We start from the raw sequence: 18,081 nt of genomic DNA on the forward strand, positions 1-18,081 counted from the left end.
CTGGGGCGGCAGGGGGGCGGCCCCGTTTGCCCCGGGAGAGGCGCAGCGGCCCTGCCCGGGGGCCCGAAGGGCGGGCGGGTCCCCGGCACTTAACCGAGACAGGCGCCAACCTACCCCAGGGCGCTGCGGTCCCGGGGCCGACCTCGTCCTACCCCACCCCGCCCAGCCCAGGCCCCCGCTCCAGGCCCCGCCCGCTCCTTCGCGGACCCCGCCCCGCAGGGGGCGGGGCCGTGCGTGCTCGCGCCCGCCCAACATGTAGCGTGAGCACGCACACACTCAGGCCGCCTTCGCCACGCCAAGCCGGCCGGGCACCAGGTGAGGCAGCGGGGTGAGGGCGGCCGGAGCGGGTGAGGGGGTGGTCTGGGCCCGGTCCTAGCCACCTCGCTCACTGGGGCGCCGTTGGGTAGGGAGGAGTAAGTGGTAGTTTTAGCGGGAGAGCGCTGCCCCATCGGACAGCAGCAAGCTGCTGCTCAGCGCATGCGCTGTGTTGCGCGAGCTGTCCGTGCGCGTGCGCAGTAGCCACGTAGAAACTGCCGCCGCCGCCGTTATTCTTCCGGTATGGGGGGGGTGAGCTCCCCTGGGACACCTCCCGCTCTCAGACGCTCTTTGCGCCATATGATTGGGCCCAGACCCTCAAAATATTTACTCTTCTAGCTTCCTAAATGGCTTTCAGATACCTGTGAGGACCTTGGCTTAGATCCATGCAACCATGAACAGTTTCTCTTTGCAGCCAGCTTTGTGTTCAACACCTGGAACTGCTGATGAATCCGCATCTAGTCCCAAAAAGCTGAGCTAAAATGTAACTTTAAATTGGTACGCAGAGTGGATGAATATATTGCTCCTGCCTTGAGCTTGACATCCAGCTTTCCTGGGTTTCAAGAGGGAAGTTCTGAATTGGTAATGAATAGGGAAGTGAGTGAGGGTGACAGAGAATGAGGATGGTATAGGCCCTATAAGGATAATGGGCCGGACAAGCAAGGAGTCAGTAGCCTTAGGGAAAGAGAGAGAAGACAGTTATAACCCAACAGTGTTCATCTTGGGTTCTGTAGCTGATCTATAGTTCCCATAGTGTAGACATCACCAAAGAAAAATTTAGAGGATAGATGAGAAATTATAGTGGGTAATAAAAACAAAAGACACTTCAGTGTCCAAATGTAAAGGGATAAAGGTCAAAGATATCAAAATATCTTTAAGCAGTTCTGTTATGCTGAAAGAATAAGGAAGGTGAGTGTTAAAGGCAGGGTGGGAGGTGTATGTGTGAGGAGTTAAAGTGATCAGGTGGCAGACTGCTAAATTGCCAAAAGAATTCCCAACCATTATTATTGTCAAATGCAATTTAAAAACACAGAGATAAAACACAAAAAGCACATTTAGGAGCGAAGTGCAGCAGAGGAGTCAAGACCCTTTTAAAGACCATAGCATTTCTTCACACAGGGAGTGATGTGAGGAGGGTACAGTCTTGTGGCTCTCTGGATTTTATAGCAGAATGTTTTGTGGGTTTTTTGCACAACTGGTGAGTGAGACTTTCTGTTCATGTTTGTGGGTGGTGGAAAAAAGTATCTTCAGAAGGTGAATCGAGTTTAATGCTCGGTACTGAATTAGAAAAGGAGTACTTGTGGTACCTTAGAGACTAACAAATTTATTTGAGCATAAGCTTTCGTGAGCTACAGCTCACTTCATGTAGCTCACGAAAGCTTATGCTCAAATAAATTTGTTAGTCTCTAAGGTACCACAAGTACTCCTTTTCTTTTTGTGGATACAGACTAACAGGGCTGCTACTCTGAAATCTGTACTGAATTAGTTATGCATACTCTGATCCTACTCATATTTCCATTTTGCCAAGGCATTTGAGCATAATTTTCTTTTATTTTTGTGTGCCACCAAGTGGTAAAATTGTGAACTGCATTTTGTACTAAAATACATGCAAGAAATCTGCTGTAGTTTGAACATAGCCACATTATGGCCCTCAAATGTCAGTTCTTCCTAGGGTGCAGAGCTCCACTTAGAAAATATTTACTTTTTCAGTGAAAAAGATAGCTAATAGAGGCCAGGTTTCAGAGTAACAGCCGTGTTAGTCTGTATTTGCAAAAAGAAAAAGAGTACTTGTGGCAGCTTAGAGACTAACCAATTTATTTGAACATAAGCGTTCGTGAGCTACAGCTCACTTCATCGGATGCATGCTGTGGAAAATACAGAAGATGTTTTTATACACACAAACCATGAAAAAATGGGTGTTTATCACTACAAAAGGTTTTCTCTCCCCGCACCACTAACCCAGGAACCTATCCTTGCAACAAAGCCCATTGCCAACTGTGCCCACATATCTATTCAGGGGACACCATCACAGGGCCTAATAACATCAGCCACACTATCAGAGGCTCGTTCACCTGCACATCTACCAATGTGATATATGCCATCATGTGTCAGCAGTGCCCCTCTGCAATGTGCATTGGTCAAACTGGACAGTCTCTACGTAAAAGAATAAATGGACACAAATCAGATGTCAAGAATTATAACATTCATAAACCAGTCGGAGAACACTTCAATCTCTCTGGTCACTCGATTTCTGATCTCAAAGTGACTATCCTTCAACAAAAAAAACTTGGAAAACAGACTCCAACGAGAGACTGCTGAATTGGAATTAATTTGCAAATTGGATACAGTTAACTTAGGCTTGAATAGAGACTGGGAGAGGCTAAGTCATTATGCAAGGTAACCTATTTCCCCTTGTTTTTTCCTTTCCCACCCCCACTGTTCCTCAGACGTTCTTGTTAAACCCTGAATTTGTGCTGGAAATGGCCCACCTTGATTATCATACACATTGTAAGGAGAGTGATCACTTTAGATAAGCTATTACCAGCAAGAGAGTGGGGTGGGGGGAGAGAAAACCTTTTGTAGTGATAAACACCCATTTTTTCATGGTCTGTGTGTATAAAAACATCATCTGTATTTTCCACAGTATGCATCCGATGAAGTGAGCTGTAGCTCATGAAAGCTTATGCTCAAATAAATTGGTTAGTCCCTAAGGTGCCACAAGTCCTCCTTTTCTTTTTGCTAATAGAGGCCAGTAGTTCTCAGCCATGCAGTTACTTGTTTTATAATGCCAAGGTCTAGAACCTTAGCCACTGAACTTGCTCCCTGTGGACCTTACTTGTGATCTATAACGCTCTGCAATCAGACAACCAATGATGCCAAGTACTGTGGTGGACTTGAGATGTGGAAGACTAAGATAGGAATCGCCAAACAAATTTTCACCTATGAATGTGAGTTAATTTGAACCCAGGTCTCTGTAGGCAAAAAGATGTGTTGAATTAGCAAAAATTAAGGTAGAGAAGGAAAAGGTAACATTTTCTCTGTTGCCTTCAGGTTAAAGGGAGAAATGGCAGCCTCCTCTTCATCCTCTTCAGCTGGCGGAGTCAGTGGAAGCTCTGTAACTGGATCTGGGTTCAGTGTTTCGGAACTTGCCCCACCACGGAAAGCCCTCTTTACGTACCCCAAAGGAGCTGGAGAAATGTTAGAAGGTAATTGCTCTGTTTCACATTTTGCTGTCAAACAATTGTTGATACAGTTTACAGAATGTATAAAAAGTTAGGATCCTTAATGTCATTTTAGACACAAAGCAGCCAAAGGATCTAATTGTAAAGAGAAGGAGATCTGAGTAGGCAGATGCTTGGTTTATCTCTGCTTTCAGTATATCCATGCCACCATCTTCTTTCCTTCATTCCTAAAATTATGATAAATTATCTACCCCTATTTATCTCAAACTTTAAGATGGCGTAGGATTGTTTTTCCTTCATATGTTCAAAAAAATTATTTAAACAGTCTGATATTTTAGACCCATAAAAACAAAAATCTCAGACTTCACAGAAAGCAAGGCAGCAGTTGGGACAGGAAAGACTGAGTGCATGACTGTGTCAGCTTCTTTTTGCCAGCTACTTCTTTGGTTTCATAACTGAAAATTACTATAGAGATGTCTGATGGGGTTATATTATTCTTTGGCAAATCCTCTTCTATTTAGGTTCATAGGGTCAGATTCGTGGCCGTGCCAGCGCAGAAACAGAAGGCAAGGCAGCTTGTGCCTCCAGTACTCAGGGACTAAGATGGCCTGTTTAGGCCGCAGCATAGACTAGGGTAGCACTGAGGATAACTTGCACTCCTACTTCAGTGGGCCACTGCAGTTGTGATGGTTGCTTCCACCATCCTGTGCCTTCCTGGGCCCATGCAGGAGAAAGGGGACTTGCAGAGGTGGCACAAAGCTGGCAGAGCCATGCACAATGGTAGGGGCATATGCATGCCATATGGGCATTTTGCACCAGCTTACCTTATGCAACGGGGCTGTAGCACAAAGATGGATCTGGCCTATGGGACTCTTTTCAGATTGAATTTGCCCATTATTCAGCATCCCTGCTGTTACTCCATTGAAGTCAGTGGAGTTAGAGCAGGGATGAACTTGGCCTTACATGTTTCATTTGAGTATCTGAAATGCCATTGCATTTGTCTAAAATCTAATCATAAATTAGATCTAATCTCCAATTAGATATGAGTGTGTGCTCTTATGATATATGCAGGTTAATAAACTGCTTCCATTTTCCTAGTGTTGGGCATTTGACTGGTTCAAAAATAATTGGTCAGTTGACTGGTCAAATATTTTAAGGCTCTAATTTATTAGAGCAATAACAAAAAAAAGTAAGATTTTTATGCTCTCCGATAGGCCTAGCCTGAGATAAATACATATGCCTAATTACAAAAAAGTTACTTACCTGAGTTATTTTAACTCAGAAAAATGCAAAACACAATTAAAGTTCTAAAAAAATGAATAATTACTATTACCGTTTTAGCAATGTTATGTTAACATTTAAATGTGAACATTATTCAAGACTGAACAGTTACAAAATAAAAGAAAAATGAAATTAAGCAGAAATAAACACATAGCAACTATAAAAGAAAAAAAGTCATTTTAAAATGCACTTATGCTAGGTAGGCAGCAGGCCAACTCTTCAAGCAGCTTAATGGCTATGAATCTATCCTCTTTGTGTTGGGTGAGGCAGTTCAATGACTGTGAATCTTCCTTTGCCTCCCCACTCCCTTATGAGTTAATTTCTGTATGTTTGTCTAGTCAGTTTAGATTGTAAGCTCTTTGGGGCAGGGACTGTGTCTTTTAACCTGCTTAATGTCATTTGTAAGCTGCTATGTAAATTAATGGCCTAGTATACAAATTAAAATCAACACTGTATGTATATCTTTAAGATTTGAGCCAACCAGGATGCTCAGCTTTCAGTTAGTTCACCTTCTTCCCCAACAGTGATGAAGACATTTAAGTAGATTTGCTAACAGATGGCACCATGATGCAATCCAAAATATAGGCCACCCCCTATATCAGATCATCCTTGCTGGAATATTTTACAATATTTGACAATGGTGAATAATTTGTGATGTGCTCAGATGAAACGAAGTTAATGTTCATTATGTTTTAATACATAAAACTGCTCAGTTGACCAGCCCTCCACTTGCCCTGTTGTTTTTTCTATTTGCCTTCTGCCTTTTTCCCCTTACTTTTTAGCTGTAGAATGGAGGAGTGCCAGGGCAGGCAAAAGGGTCCTTCAGTTGATTATGGGAAACACAACTTGCCTGTGATTGAAACTCATAGCTTTTAGTTCTGTAGCGCTGGGGGGTTTGTATAGCACAGTGTGTTATGTTCATTAGAATACATGGGTCTCCTCCTGCTCCCATTTAAGTCAATGCCCTATATTTGTACCAGCAGCACTAATATTGTCAGTTATGGCACTGACGTGATCTGCTCTTTCAGTGTAGTTTGGAGGAGCAGTGGTTAGGGTGATCTAAGCATTAGCATCACCTAAACTCTGTGGAACTACAGGTTAAAATCCAAACAGGGTCAACTCTGGCTTTTGTTCTCTGGGGTAAATAAACTGATTCCATGCAGTTTACTTGAGGGAGAAGAAGGTCTTTGAGATCTGTCTGCTCTTATTGGACACCATGTAAGAATAGGGGCCATGACTGTGTAAGCCCAGGTGTGTGTTTTGCCTCAATATCATGGCCTGAATTTCCCCTCCCTTTGCTGTTGTGCAGTGAGCTATGTGTCAGTTACAATCTTCTATCTTGGAAGTGACTGCTTTTCAGTGGAGCTGTATGTATAATTGTGGATGAAAGGCACTAGATAAAAGTAAATCGTCACCTAATACTACTTAGGTTAGTTGACGTGCTAGGTACTGATAGCACTGTAGTTAATTACATATTATGCCATATCACTAATTAAGATTTGTAGACATTAGTCTGTATGCCAGACTTGAAATAATTCTGACTAAAGACTTGTTCACAGAACTTAATGAGCCCTCAAAACAAATTAAAATTATGAAATACTTCAAGTTACTGACTTGATGGGTGACTCTGCTTCAGAAGGTTCAGCTAGGAGAATAGAATTTTTGGTATGTAGGCTTAAAGGGCCTGGGTAGGCTGGTAATACCAGTGTTTCATTTGAAAGACATGGTGGGATGCATATGTATTGAAATAAAACATAATGAACATTAATATCCTTTTATTTGAGCACATCACTAATACAGTAGAGGGCATTTTAATTGCAAAGGAGGCTTGGAAGATGAGCCAGTATGACAATGGTATTCTGATAATGGTAAACAGTAGATCAGCCTCTGATTCATCCCTTTTAAATAGAAGTGGATCCTGGGATGGGATTTTCCAGGACTGGTGGCAAGATTCTCAAAAGGCCCCAACCTTTAAAATTTTCTCCCCTTGTTTACTTTAGGAGCCTTTTAGGATGTGAGGTAAGGTACATTTATTTGATTTAGCTTTCGGTTGATCTGTTCCTGATAAGATGGTGACTAATCTATTTTGAGTGGCAGCAGCAGTTTAATGCTATCCTCATTACAGGATGCTTCATTTAATTTAGGCTTTTAATTTCGTAGATAACATCCCACACCGTTCTTTCTTCAAATAGATGCAGTTGTTAGTGTGCTGGCTGCATAATGTGGTGGCCTTTTTTTCAAAGAAAGCAGTTAAAATATTCATAAACGTCGCCCAATTGTACATCTTTTTCAGGTAGTTTTAGAATTTTTTTAAATAATATACCCTTGGATTCTCTAAGGGATTTTGGATTTACTGGTAGTACTACCAAGAGCAGATTTAAATAATGTTATTTGTCATATGTTATTGACAATATTGTGAACTCCCTTATTTCTAAGATGCTTGTAAGATACATGAGTAATTTTAACCTGCATGGGGTTGTTATTATTCTTGTGGAAATTGCAAGGTATAGAGGGAAGTTAATATATTTGATTGTTTAAACTCTGAGTGAGCCAGGGATTGCCAGAAGATTAGCTAACTTCTGCTTAGCTTGCTTCCAGTTTAATATTTGCTTAAAATCAATTGAAAAAGGAGTGATGTCATGTTTATGGATTTGTAGCATTTCTGTAAGTACAGTCTAGTTGCTTAAGTGATAGGCTCTGTACAAATGATTAAAAATAAATAAAAGATGTAATGCAGAATAATCACATTCTGCCATATCAGATAAATCAGGTGAAGTCTAAGGATTGTATATACATTAGCCTATGTTCGGTTTCTGTTCAGTCTGTAGGAAATTCACTTTCCTTGAGCCCTATTGTTCAGCCTTTATTCAGGCAAAGTTCCCAATAGTGACAGTGGGCAAGGCTTAAAAACTCCACTCATCTTCTGTTGACCAGAGTGAAAGATACTGTCAGGGCCGGCCTTTGGGGTGGGCGGCCAGGGCAGCCACCCAGGGTGGCCCGCCAAAGAGGACGCCATGAGCTGGCTCGGCACTCCACTTGTGCGCTGCAGACAAGCAGCCACAGCACTGGTTCCTCTCCACACAGGACAGCATTCCCACCCCACTCCTCTCGGCTAGCAGGCCCAGGACTGCCTTCTCCCTGCCCCCTCCCTCCTCTCAGCCAGCTGGCCGCCAGCTGAGGGCTCGTGACGGGGGCAGAGAGGACCCCGCAGCCGCTGGGGCTCTACTGTGCCCTTCCTCCCGCTCCCCCGCCAGGCTCATACCACTTGGTGGAGCGAGCAAGGGGGGAGGGAGACTCGGTGGCAGACCGGGGGGTTTCTGGCTGCCATGTGCCACGGACTGCTGGGGTCCCCCATGGCTCAGCCCCCGCCTCCTCCCTAGGCTCTCGGGGCCCCTGCCAGGCTTGGGGCAGCACTGGTGGGAGGGTGCTGCGCATGGGGCTCCCGCCCCATGCCCCAGCCCCACGCCTACTATTATTCAAATGCGGAGGCTGGGAAACATGAGGGTCCTGGATCCTGCTGTGCAGGAAGCAGCACCGGCACCCAGTGGATGGACACCTCGACCAGTGGGTGCCCCTTGCTCCAGATAAGCCCCCTCAGCCCAGGCCCCACAGAACAACTGGAGTCCCTTCACCCCATCCCCCCACTAGCGCCCCTGGGGGAGATCCAGCACCGTCTGACCCATCTCCCTACCAGTGCCTGTGGGGGAGATTGGACCTCCCCCAGTTGCCCCTGACCCATCCCCCCACCAGCGCTCTGGTCCAGTTCAGGGGGTTCAGTCTGGAGAGGGATGTCTTTTGCAGGCACAGCTGGTCCTGATCCAAGTCTCCATGCCTCTGACTTGGGGAAAAGACGAGCAAAACTAGTATGAATAATGACACTGAAATGTATTTTAAAAATTTTCATATTTTTTATTTTTAAAATGTTTTAAATAGTTTTTAAATTTGCCCCAATTTCATATAAAAATTTAATTCAAGCCCTGGTTGTTCATATGAGAAATGTGAAGGATGAGATAGTGTGATGGTTCCCTTTTAGTGGGAGCAGCACATGGCTGGTGTTTTGGCCAGCTGTGGCTTTCGTTAGCTGTTTTTACCCACCCACACACACACACACACACACACTCTTACACACACACAGTCTCCCTTATATAGTCCCCCCAGCACATACACCAGGGGTCCCTCCCTGCATCCAGATCACTTTCCTCACCTGTGCTGTGCTGTGAAGCATCAGGAGCTGCTGCTCTCCGGCCTCTCCTGAGGCAGCCCAGGCGGGGAAAATGACATGGATGCCGGGAGCCCTGATGTTGCTCCTCGCTCAGTCCCTCCCTCACAGCCCCTTAGGGGTGTGTGGGGCAGAGGAGCAGCAGTCCGGGGGTGGGGGAGCGAGCAGCAATGCCAGCTGCTTTCGTGCATCCAGGTCAGTTTCCCCACATGGGTGCAGGAGGGGGATGCAGAGGTTGGGAATGAAGGGGGTGCAGGGATTAGGGGCACAGGATGGGGAGCAGGTCTTTGGGGTGAAGGGAGGGAAGAGAGCCTGGGGAACCCATGGGGGCCAGGGGCACCAAAATGCAAATTCACCCATGGGGGCCAGGGGCACCAAAATGCAAATTCGCCCAAGGTGCCATTTTCCCTAAGGCCAGCCCTGGATACTGTACTACCACTAACCCTTAAATTTAAAAGATTTAGAATTTAAATTTAAAAGATTAAGATAGTGTACTTATCTGACTTTCTATTAATAAACTTAGCACATGTCTTCAGTGTCCATTTCTTCATTTCTTTGTCTTGTTTCACCATATTGTGTTTTCTCTTTCTCCCCCCTATATTGCTGGTCAGCTCTCTCTCTGTGCTTATTCAATCAATCTTTCCGGCCTGCTCCTCTTATGTCCACTCACTTCTATCCACAAAAAGAAAAAGAGGACTTGTGGCACCTTAGAGACTAACCAATTTATTTGAGCATGAGCTTTCGTGAGCTACAGCTCACTTCATCGGATGCATACTGTGGAAATTGCAGAAGACATTATATACACAGATACCATGTTTCATGTTGTCTGTGTATATAATGTCTTCTGCAGTTTCCACAGTATGCATCCGATGAAGTGAGCTGTAGCTCACGAAAGCTCATGCTCAAATAAACTGGTTAGTCTCTAAGGTGCCACAAGTCCTCCTTTTCTTTTTGCGAATACAGACTAACACGGCTGTTACTCTGAAACCTGTCACTTCTATCCAATCACACACAAAGCTAGAAAAGACACCTAGTAAACAGGACTAAACCACTAGCCAAAGCTTGGTATGAAAGATGAGGGGCCCTACTGTCTAGGGGCAAGGCCCAGGTAAGAAGCCAACTTCTCTCCACTACTGTGCTGCTCAGATAGTGGAGGATCCTGGGACTTCTACAATGGTGCTGCCCCTGCGATTTGATTAAAGCTTTAGTATCATCCAGTAGCTTGTAGGTGTCTAATAAATTGGATCCTCTCCTTTTCCCCCCTCCACCTCTGGTTGCTGGAAGGGAGGAGCATTTTATATCTGTTCCACCCGAGTGACCTGAATACTATGAAGGTGGATGGATCTTTACCAGCCTATTCTTCCCCGACCTCCTGGCTGCTGCCGTGGGGAGCTACAGTACTCTATGCCAGTGTTCTCAATAACCGGTCCATGGACTAGCACCGGTCCCTGAGATCTACCTGACATGGTTTAGGAAGACAGCAAGCCAGTCCCTAGTATCAAAAAGGTTGAGAAACACTGCTCTATGCCACCTCCAGGTTGGTTTTTAGTTCTTACTCACTGCGTTGCTTTGTCTGTCTCTGCTGTTGCCCAGTTTCTCAAGCAACAGCAAAGTGAAAATGAACTGCCAATCTGTTTTACTGCCGCCCACTGGGTTCTGAATAGCTGCAGTGAGGCCGAAAAGACTTAGTTTTCATTGTGCTGCAGCTTGACAATGCTTCATGCAGAGGCACTTGAGTCATCCGCAGACAAGACATCTGGCTTTCTGCTGTCCCTGGGCAAGTGGATTTTTCAGGCCGTGGGAGAGGGAGTTTTGCATGAAAAGGGAAGGGGGAAAATAGGATGTCTGAATATTAAGTGACATGCAAAACTGAAGACTATTATTAAGCTTTGTTAGAGGTTTTGCTAGAAATCTGCATATGGCAACTGCTGACTCTTCTCCTTGTGGGATGAACTGAAAGAAATAAAATGAAGGTCACACCCAGAATTATGTATTTGATAGGTATGATGCCTTTGAAAGTATCTCCTGTCATGTTCACACAACTAAATAAGTTAGTTAAAATTAACTGTTGACTTTGTCTGGTGACATAGACAACCCCTCATCAATATTTAAGAACAAGGATAAAAAGCTTTTTCTTAACATATCTTTATTATTAGCTCCCATTGTCAGAAGAGACTCTTCTAGAATTATTACATACTTATTAGGTTGAGGACTAAGTTCAACCTGGCTTTTCCATCTGGTAATGTATAAGTCACTTCCTGTTTGGAGCATCTCCATCCTTTTTAAGAGGATCAGATTTAACATTAGTTTATTGTGAAGAGTTTGCTAAATGTGATATGGAAAGTTCCAGCCTGTTCATGTCCTCGAGACTCTAGACTTAGGAGAACTCAGTACAGACAATTCTGTGATAATACAAGTATTATAGATTGCAATAAGGTTTCTGATATTTGTGGTGTCACATTCTGGGATTTCTTCAGTGACCCATGAAGTACCAAGTAGGCCTGGGGGGGGAAATAATTGCAAAAGGTCAATGAAAGCTGATTTCTGAGCTGAATGCCTCCTGCAGCCTGGCTAGTAGGGATATTTCAGAATGGAAATCTGTACTTAACTTGTCAGATTTAGTTAGCTGCTCATTTTTAAAACTGGTACTGAAGTACTACATTACAAGCAATAAGACATGACAAGATAGTGAAGGACATTGTTAATAAATTGATATATTTTAATGCTTGGCCATCTTAGTTGATGCACAAGAACATAGCCTGGCAGAAGAAAGATGTGTTTTCTTTGGATGATTCTATCCTTTGGTTTTAAAGTTCATTTAGCAAAGAATGTGTATAAATGTCTTAACTGTATTATTTATCCTAATAGCCACACATATTAGCGATCAGTATTTATGAGAGCTTCTCTCTTTGTGCGGATGGAGAGCTGGAGTGATCCATAGAATTGTAACTCCTTTTCCCTTAGTTTTTTAGAATGACATTTTGCACACACAAAATGGAATTATTTTAAATGGGTTGCATATAGAATAATAAATGCTGGGAGTATCACTTAACCATGAAATTGTAATCCACTGTAAGGTTATCTGTTGTTCCACATATTCAGTAATCTGTGTGTGGCACCAGATGTACTCTTTTTTACCTCAGAACTTGAAGATAATTAGATTTTATCATCCTTAGGGAAGTGGCTATGTATTATAGCCCTTTCAGTTGCTGAACAAAATATTTTAAAGTGGTGTAAACTGGAAGCCCTGCCTACAGGTGTAGAATCAGTTAATGGAAGAATAAACCATGATGTTGATAGAGCAAGGCTTACATACAAATGAGGCAATAACTATTGTTTTCCCTGAGAAGACCTTTTATATTAGGCAATAATGCACGGTCAGGGTTGAGATAAGGTGGTACTAAAGAGCTTAAGACACTCTTATGAGTTGTGTACTCTAAACTCTAGTTGACAGCGGTGGGGCTCTGTACTTTGCAGGATCAGGCCCAGTTTTTTCCTCCAGTGTAGGTATCCCTTTTCTGATTTATTGAGTCTATATTTGCATCTAGCAAAGACAATATGGTCTATTATGTAATGGATAGGCTGATGGACCATGGCTTGCTTTAAGGTTTGTATTTTTAAAAATATATATATATATATTTTAAGTACAGATTGTGTCAAGTACTACGTCTCTCTAGAGCCTGGTCTCCTTTCATTGTGCTTTCTATATGATAAAAGTGCACGACTGGCTGAGATGTGGCACGCTGTAGTGGTAATATGAATTATCAGCTAAAAAGGGAGACAGCGGCCTCTTCCCTTTTCGTTCAGGCAGAGATTGTGAATTGAGACACCTTCTACAAACCATCTGTGCTAAACGTTTATTTTTATATTGCACTGCACTGCCCTCAGCCGAGGAGTAATTCTCAATTATGAACACAAGTCAGTCACCCTACAATTTTCCAAAAAGCCATCCACAGCTGAGTTTCTACAGTGTCTTCAATTATGATTCTCCTACCATTTTTCAGGGCACAGTCTGGCACTGACACAGTATTTGGTCCTGTAATTGCATTGCAGAACCCTCAAATCTTAATTGAAATCGCAGTGCTTCTGTTACACTTTCAATAAACCAATGTAGTTTAAAGGATGAAATTTTATGTCATTTTGTATTTGGACAGGCGAATTGTCATTTGTCATACAAAGGCTACTCAACTAATTTTTAGCTATATTTTCAGAAATATAGGGAAAACTTGAGCTTTATGGAGCACCTTTCGAACTATATCTCAAAAGACTTCCTAAAGATGAGAGTTAGATCTTAAGAGCCATTACTGTGTGGGCAAATGCAACAACTTTTATGAACTCAGCAACAGTTCTCAGGCTGTAGATTATTCACGTTTGTTTTATTAAGGAAAAGACTGTTGGCACAGAGACCAAGATTTTCTTTTAATCAAAATGCCAATGACAGCAACCATGAGAAGCAGGCACAAGGGGTACCAAGATACCAAACAGAGCAGCAGCACACCCACTCTGTGCTCCATTTCCGTGTCAGCACTGGGTATAAGTCAAAGCCCTGGTGTGGGACTTCAACCCACGGCTTCCTGACGCACAGACCAGAGTGCTGCACATTAGACACTGTCCTATTCTGGTAAAGTAGGTGTGCAGAGGAAAAGCACATTCTGAACATAAAAATTATAGAAAGCTTCTCAGTCATAAAACTCTTAGGAAAGACTAAATCACTCTCTCTTCTGTTTACAGATGGCTCAGAAAGATTCCTTTGTGAATCCGTTTTCAGCTATCAGGTTGCCTCTACATTAAAGCAAGTGAAACATGGTAAGCACTCAAGTGTTGTACGTTTTGTGAACGTGTGTATAAGTTTACTGTGGAAGCTGCAGGAGGATATAGCAAAGGCCAGCACCATACTGTGCCGTGAACCACAAAAAGCAGAATGGCTATTTAAATTAACTTCCTGAATTAGCACTAAGTGAGGCTATTGTTGGGTCCTTTTTCAAATGTGATGCAAATATTGAATTAAATTCACACACGGTGGGGGTGGGAGCAGATAAGCGTTTCTAACCTCATTTTTCCATTGCTCTATGCTGTACTGTACACACAAGCGGTGAGGTCTGAACAGAGAGCAGAAACCTTACAAATTGGCTGTAATACAGACTTACTTTCTGGCCTTAAGCATGTCTACCCTGCAGTTAAACACCTATGGCTGGCCTGTGTCAGCTGAATCAGGTTTTCAGGGCTTGGGCTGAGGGGCTGTAAAATTGTGGTGTAAATGTTCAGGCTCGGGCTGGAGCCCAAGCTCCTGGACCCCCTAAGGGGGGAGGTCCCAGGCTCCAGCCGAAGCATTTACACTGCAACACCTTTCCCCATACTAGGCTCCCGTGATTTCTCCCCCCTGCCAGAGGTTTTGTGTTCCTTATTCCCCATCCCCACGTCAGGGACTTTGTGTGTACCTCCATACTCCCCATTTTTATTGGTGTGGGAGATAAGTCATTCATGCTGTCAACATGGTAAAGTCTATTGGGAGCATGAGCAGAGATGAGATGGGATACTATTATGCCATCTAGCAATTGTTTGTTCTATAGAAGAGGTACTTGAATCTGTGGCTGTACTAATCAGATGGCAGGGTCTCCAGGTATCCCCTAATTTCTCCCCTTTAAGTTTTCACCCAGATCAGTAGGGTTCTGGCCATTGATGCCTAGAACATTCTCTGGAATTGATTGGCTGCAACATTCAAACGTTATGTTATATACATACAGAGAAATACCAGTGAGTTGCATTTAAGGCCTCCAGTTATTTATGCTAAAGAAAATAGCCCCACATTGTTTTCGGCTTCTTACACTAATAAGTTTGTGTTTCCCTCTTGCAGTTTTTGATCCACATTAGCGCCTCAGTATGTTCAGAGAGTTGCAGATACACCTCCTGTCCCACGCTTGACATATATATTTTTAGTCCTTGAAGAAGGTTAATGAAGTCTGTTCTCTTGTATGATCTGATGAAGTCTTTGCTTCTATAGGGAAAATATCAATACATGTTTTTTTTTAATGTTCAGACTAGTCTGACACAGTGGAGCAAAACTGTTTTCCAGTGCCTGGATTATTAGGGAAGGACATCCCTGCTGCAAAGGATAATACATCTAATTAAAAGATTTAAGTGAAATGCTGTTGCAAACAATGTTTATCTTTGGACTTCTTGTAGATCAACAAGTTGCTCGGATGGAAAAACTAGCTGGTTTAGTAGAAGAACTGGAAGCAGATGAGTGGAGGTACAAGCCAATAGAGCAGCTGCTGGGGTTCACTCCATCCTCAGGCTGAAAGCTTTGGGATCACTGGTGTTGAAAGACAACACAAATATACAACACTCAGGATTGATTTTTAAATACGCTGCCATTTATCAGTGTGTTCCCAGCTGCATCATGTTTTTTAAATCCACACCAGGTGGCTCTGTAATAGTATCCAGTAAGTTGCAACCACAAAATTGTAAATCCTTTTAGTCTTCTGCAGTGTAGACATTTGGTAATAATTCAGCAGGGCCTGATTTCTGTAACTTATGAAATACCATAAGTTTTAAAGACTTGGAGAATAACCTGTTTGTTTAAAGGGGAAGGGACGGTTATTTTAAAAAACCCAATCATTTCTACTCACAATGGAGTGTACATGCCTGAATTGGTCAGGTAATATCAATCATTCAGGACCTGGATACCTTTGGTGTTTTGAGTCCAAATCCTAGAGGGCAAAGGCACTGAATGGAAGAAGGTTCTTTTTGAAGAAGAATATGATAACGAACTGTGCAGGGCCAACTGAAGGGGAAAATGTTAACTGATTTCTATATTTAGATCTCCTTGATTTTGCTGAGTCTTTTCTCTCTGCTGGCATGTTTCTTTTTTGACTGTACACAGAATATTAGGAGAAGGGAGCTGCTGTTTAATGCAGAGGCAGTGACTCAAGACACCGAAATCTGCTCTTACTTTACCATAATGTATACAACTGTTTGTTCTATGGCCAATAAATTTCAGGAGTTTGAAGTCTGTTTCTTTAACTTTTCTAAGGCTTGGGGATGTGAGGAAACGAAATCAATTGTTTTGTGGACAAGATGGGATGCTATGGAGCAAAAGACCCAGCTCCATAGTTATAATGGCAATATACCTCCAAACTTAAGTCCAATTAAAAAGAAAATCTCCCAAAAGAAACCAAATCCCCTTTGCCTTACTCTGGCCATCCCTTTAAAATATCTCAAAAGTGCAAAGCAATATTACTAGGTTATAAAATTCCATCTCCTATTCAAAGGATCCATTTCTAATATAGGTTTCAGAGTAACAGCCGTGTTAGTCTGTATTTGCAAAAAGAAAAGGAGTACTTGTGGCACCTTAGAGACGAACAAATTTATTTGAGCATAAGCTGTAGCTCACGAAAGCTTATGCTCAAATAAATTGGTTAGTCTAAGGTGCCACAAGTACTCCTTTTCTTATTTCTAATATAGTGTAACAGTAGTATACAATATTACATGTCTCACAGTATAGTTAACACACAATTTCTACATACTCAGAAAACCTACATCATGTCATATGCTGAAAGATTTCATATCAAACAGATTATGAATATCATATCTAAGTACTTACATTTCCCCCAGAAAAATGTATCATATGTATCTGACTAGCTCACAACATCCCTGGAAAGAAGGATAGTAATATCTGTCACAGTTCAAGGCAACTACACCTATATCCTCCTCTATGGGACAGCAAGGGAACCCATTCTCAAGCTTCCAGCTCCCCTGGCCATCACCTCTCGAGTGGAGACACACATCTCACTCCCTTCTGACCCAGGTATTTCCAGGCTGCACATTCCCCTGCCTATACTGTGATTGCAGCGAGAGACTCTGCCAAAGCAGGCCTGCTTGCTTTCTCTTCAGAGACTGATAGAGTAATTGTCAACAAGTTATAAGTTACCATATAGTAGTACCTATAGAAGCCCATTTTATTCTTAAAATAAAAGCATAGCACTACAGAGTAAACATATTAAAACAATAAAAGAACCTACACGCATGCTAATAAGCTTATGAGAGATCCCTTCAACATGGGCTCCAGCAGGTGAGTCCTTCAAACCCCTCGCAAAGGGGACACAAGTTCATAGCAACCTCACCTCTGAACTAGCACCTAGCCTTATGGGCCACATAGGTTAAGTCCTTCCAATTCTTCCCTAAGGACTGGGATCTTCCATGGACCAGTGGTCCTGTCCGTTTCCTGGATCAGGAAGAAGGTCCTGAGCTTGTTTAAAACCAGGCTATTTGTCCAAAAATCCTTTCTCTGTCTGTTGGTCCGTGGAGAATCCAGTTTAAACTAGTCTATGTGAGTCTCTCCAGGAAGGTGGCTTCAAAGGGCTAGTAACCAGAGGAATATTAACATACCCCAAGTTACATACAATCGCCCAATAATGCAAACAACTGCATTTTAATACAATGGTTTCCAAAGGCATTGATCTTAATTCAGTAATGATTATCTTAATTCCATAAGGTTTGTCCAGGATATTGCAGAGTAGTTTTATATCCCCTCACAGTATCGTCTCCATTTTACAGATGGGGAACTGAGGCACAGAGAAATTAAGCCTCAGCTCCACACGGGAAGCCTGTGGCAGATCAGAGAGCTGAACCCAGGTGTCCCAAGTCCTAAACTGACCCGCTAATCACTGGACCATTTTTCCTCAGCACATCACACCACCAGAACTTACAAAACTCTGACATAAGTGTATGTAACCTGAGTCTATTGCTTTTGAAATATGTATTACACTTTGATTCAGCACTATAAAAAATTATCCTGTTCACCTACCAACATTTCAATTACAGAACAAAAACGAGTGCAAACTTGGTAGTGACAGATGAAGTATTAAATTGTGCCATCAAATCTCTGGCTGCAACCTAATGCTGATTGGATTCAATCCCTAATCCTAAACCTACAAGCTCCCAGCACCAACTCCTTTGTCTATCTAATTACTACCTATCCAATATGTACATTACCTGTTTCAAAAGATGTTTGTTATGCTTTGTGTTATGTTTGCAATTTAATTTTAAGTTAGTAGTTGGCTCTTAAATGAGGGTATATAATCT

At 42.7% G+C, this 18,081-nt stretch overlaps 2 protein-coding genes and 1 long non-coding RNA gene across 13 annotated transcripts in view; 1 reads left to right on the forward strand and 2 right to left on the reverse strand.

The window, feature by feature from the left end:
* The window catches only part of ASCC1 (activating signal cointegrator 1 complex subunit 1), a 45,683-nt gene extending 45,191 nt beyond the window's left edge, over positions 1-492 (reverse strand). The window contains exon 1 of one of the 5 annotated variants that reach the window (XM_043551526.1): positions 390-492. In XM_043551526.1, the coding sequence (XP_043407461.1) occupies positions 390-449 (60 nt within the window). In that variant the 5' untranslated portion in view covers positions 450-492. Of the gene's footprint in view, positions 258-389 lie in introns of those variants that run through there. The other 4 variants (XM_037904713.2, XM_037904710.2, XM_037904711.2 and 1 more) reach the window with 4 other exon arrangements.
* ANAPC16 (anaphase promoting complex subunit 16) overlaps positions 186-18,081 on the forward strand; it is a 21,330-nt gene continuing 3,434 nt past the window's right edge. The window contains exons 1-5 of one of the 6 annotated variants that reach the window (XM_043551532.1): positions 279-315; positions 1,435-1,513; positions 3,367-3,521; positions 13,729-13,803; positions 14,852-15,072. In XM_043551532.1, coding sequence (XP_043407467.1) covers positions 3,380-3,521; positions 13,729-13,803; positions 14,852-14,868 — 234 coding nt within the window. In that variant the 5' untranslated portion in view covers positions 279-315; positions 1,435-1,513; positions 3,367-3,379 and the 3' untranslated portion in view covers positions 14,869-15,072. Of the gene's footprint in view, positions 316-1,434; positions 1,514-3,179; positions 3,264-3,366; positions 3,522-13,728; positions 13,804-14,851; positions 15,073-15,180; positions 16,007-18,081 lie in introns of those variants that run through there. The other 5 variants (XM_037904716.1, XM_043551533.1, XM_043551534.1 and 2 more) reach the window with 5 other exon arrangements.
* The window catches only part of LOC122466608, a 16,147-nt gene continuing 10,567 nt past the window's right edge, over positions 12,502-18,081 (reverse strand). For both annotated transcript variants that reach the window (XR_006292255.1, XR_006292254.1), the window contains exon 3: positions 12,502-15,310. This is a non-coding gene — a long non-coding RNA (uncharacterized LOC122466608). The remainder of the gene's footprint in view (positions 15,311-18,081) is intronic.

Source organism: Chelonia mydas, chromosome 7, assembly GCF_015237465.2.
Source record: "Chelonia mydas isolate rCheMyd1 chromosome 7, rCheMyd1.pri.v2, whole genome shotgun sequence".
In the NCBI taxonomy this organism is placed as follows: Eukaryota; Metazoa; Chordata; order Testudines; family Cheloniidae; genus Chelonia; species Chelonia mydas.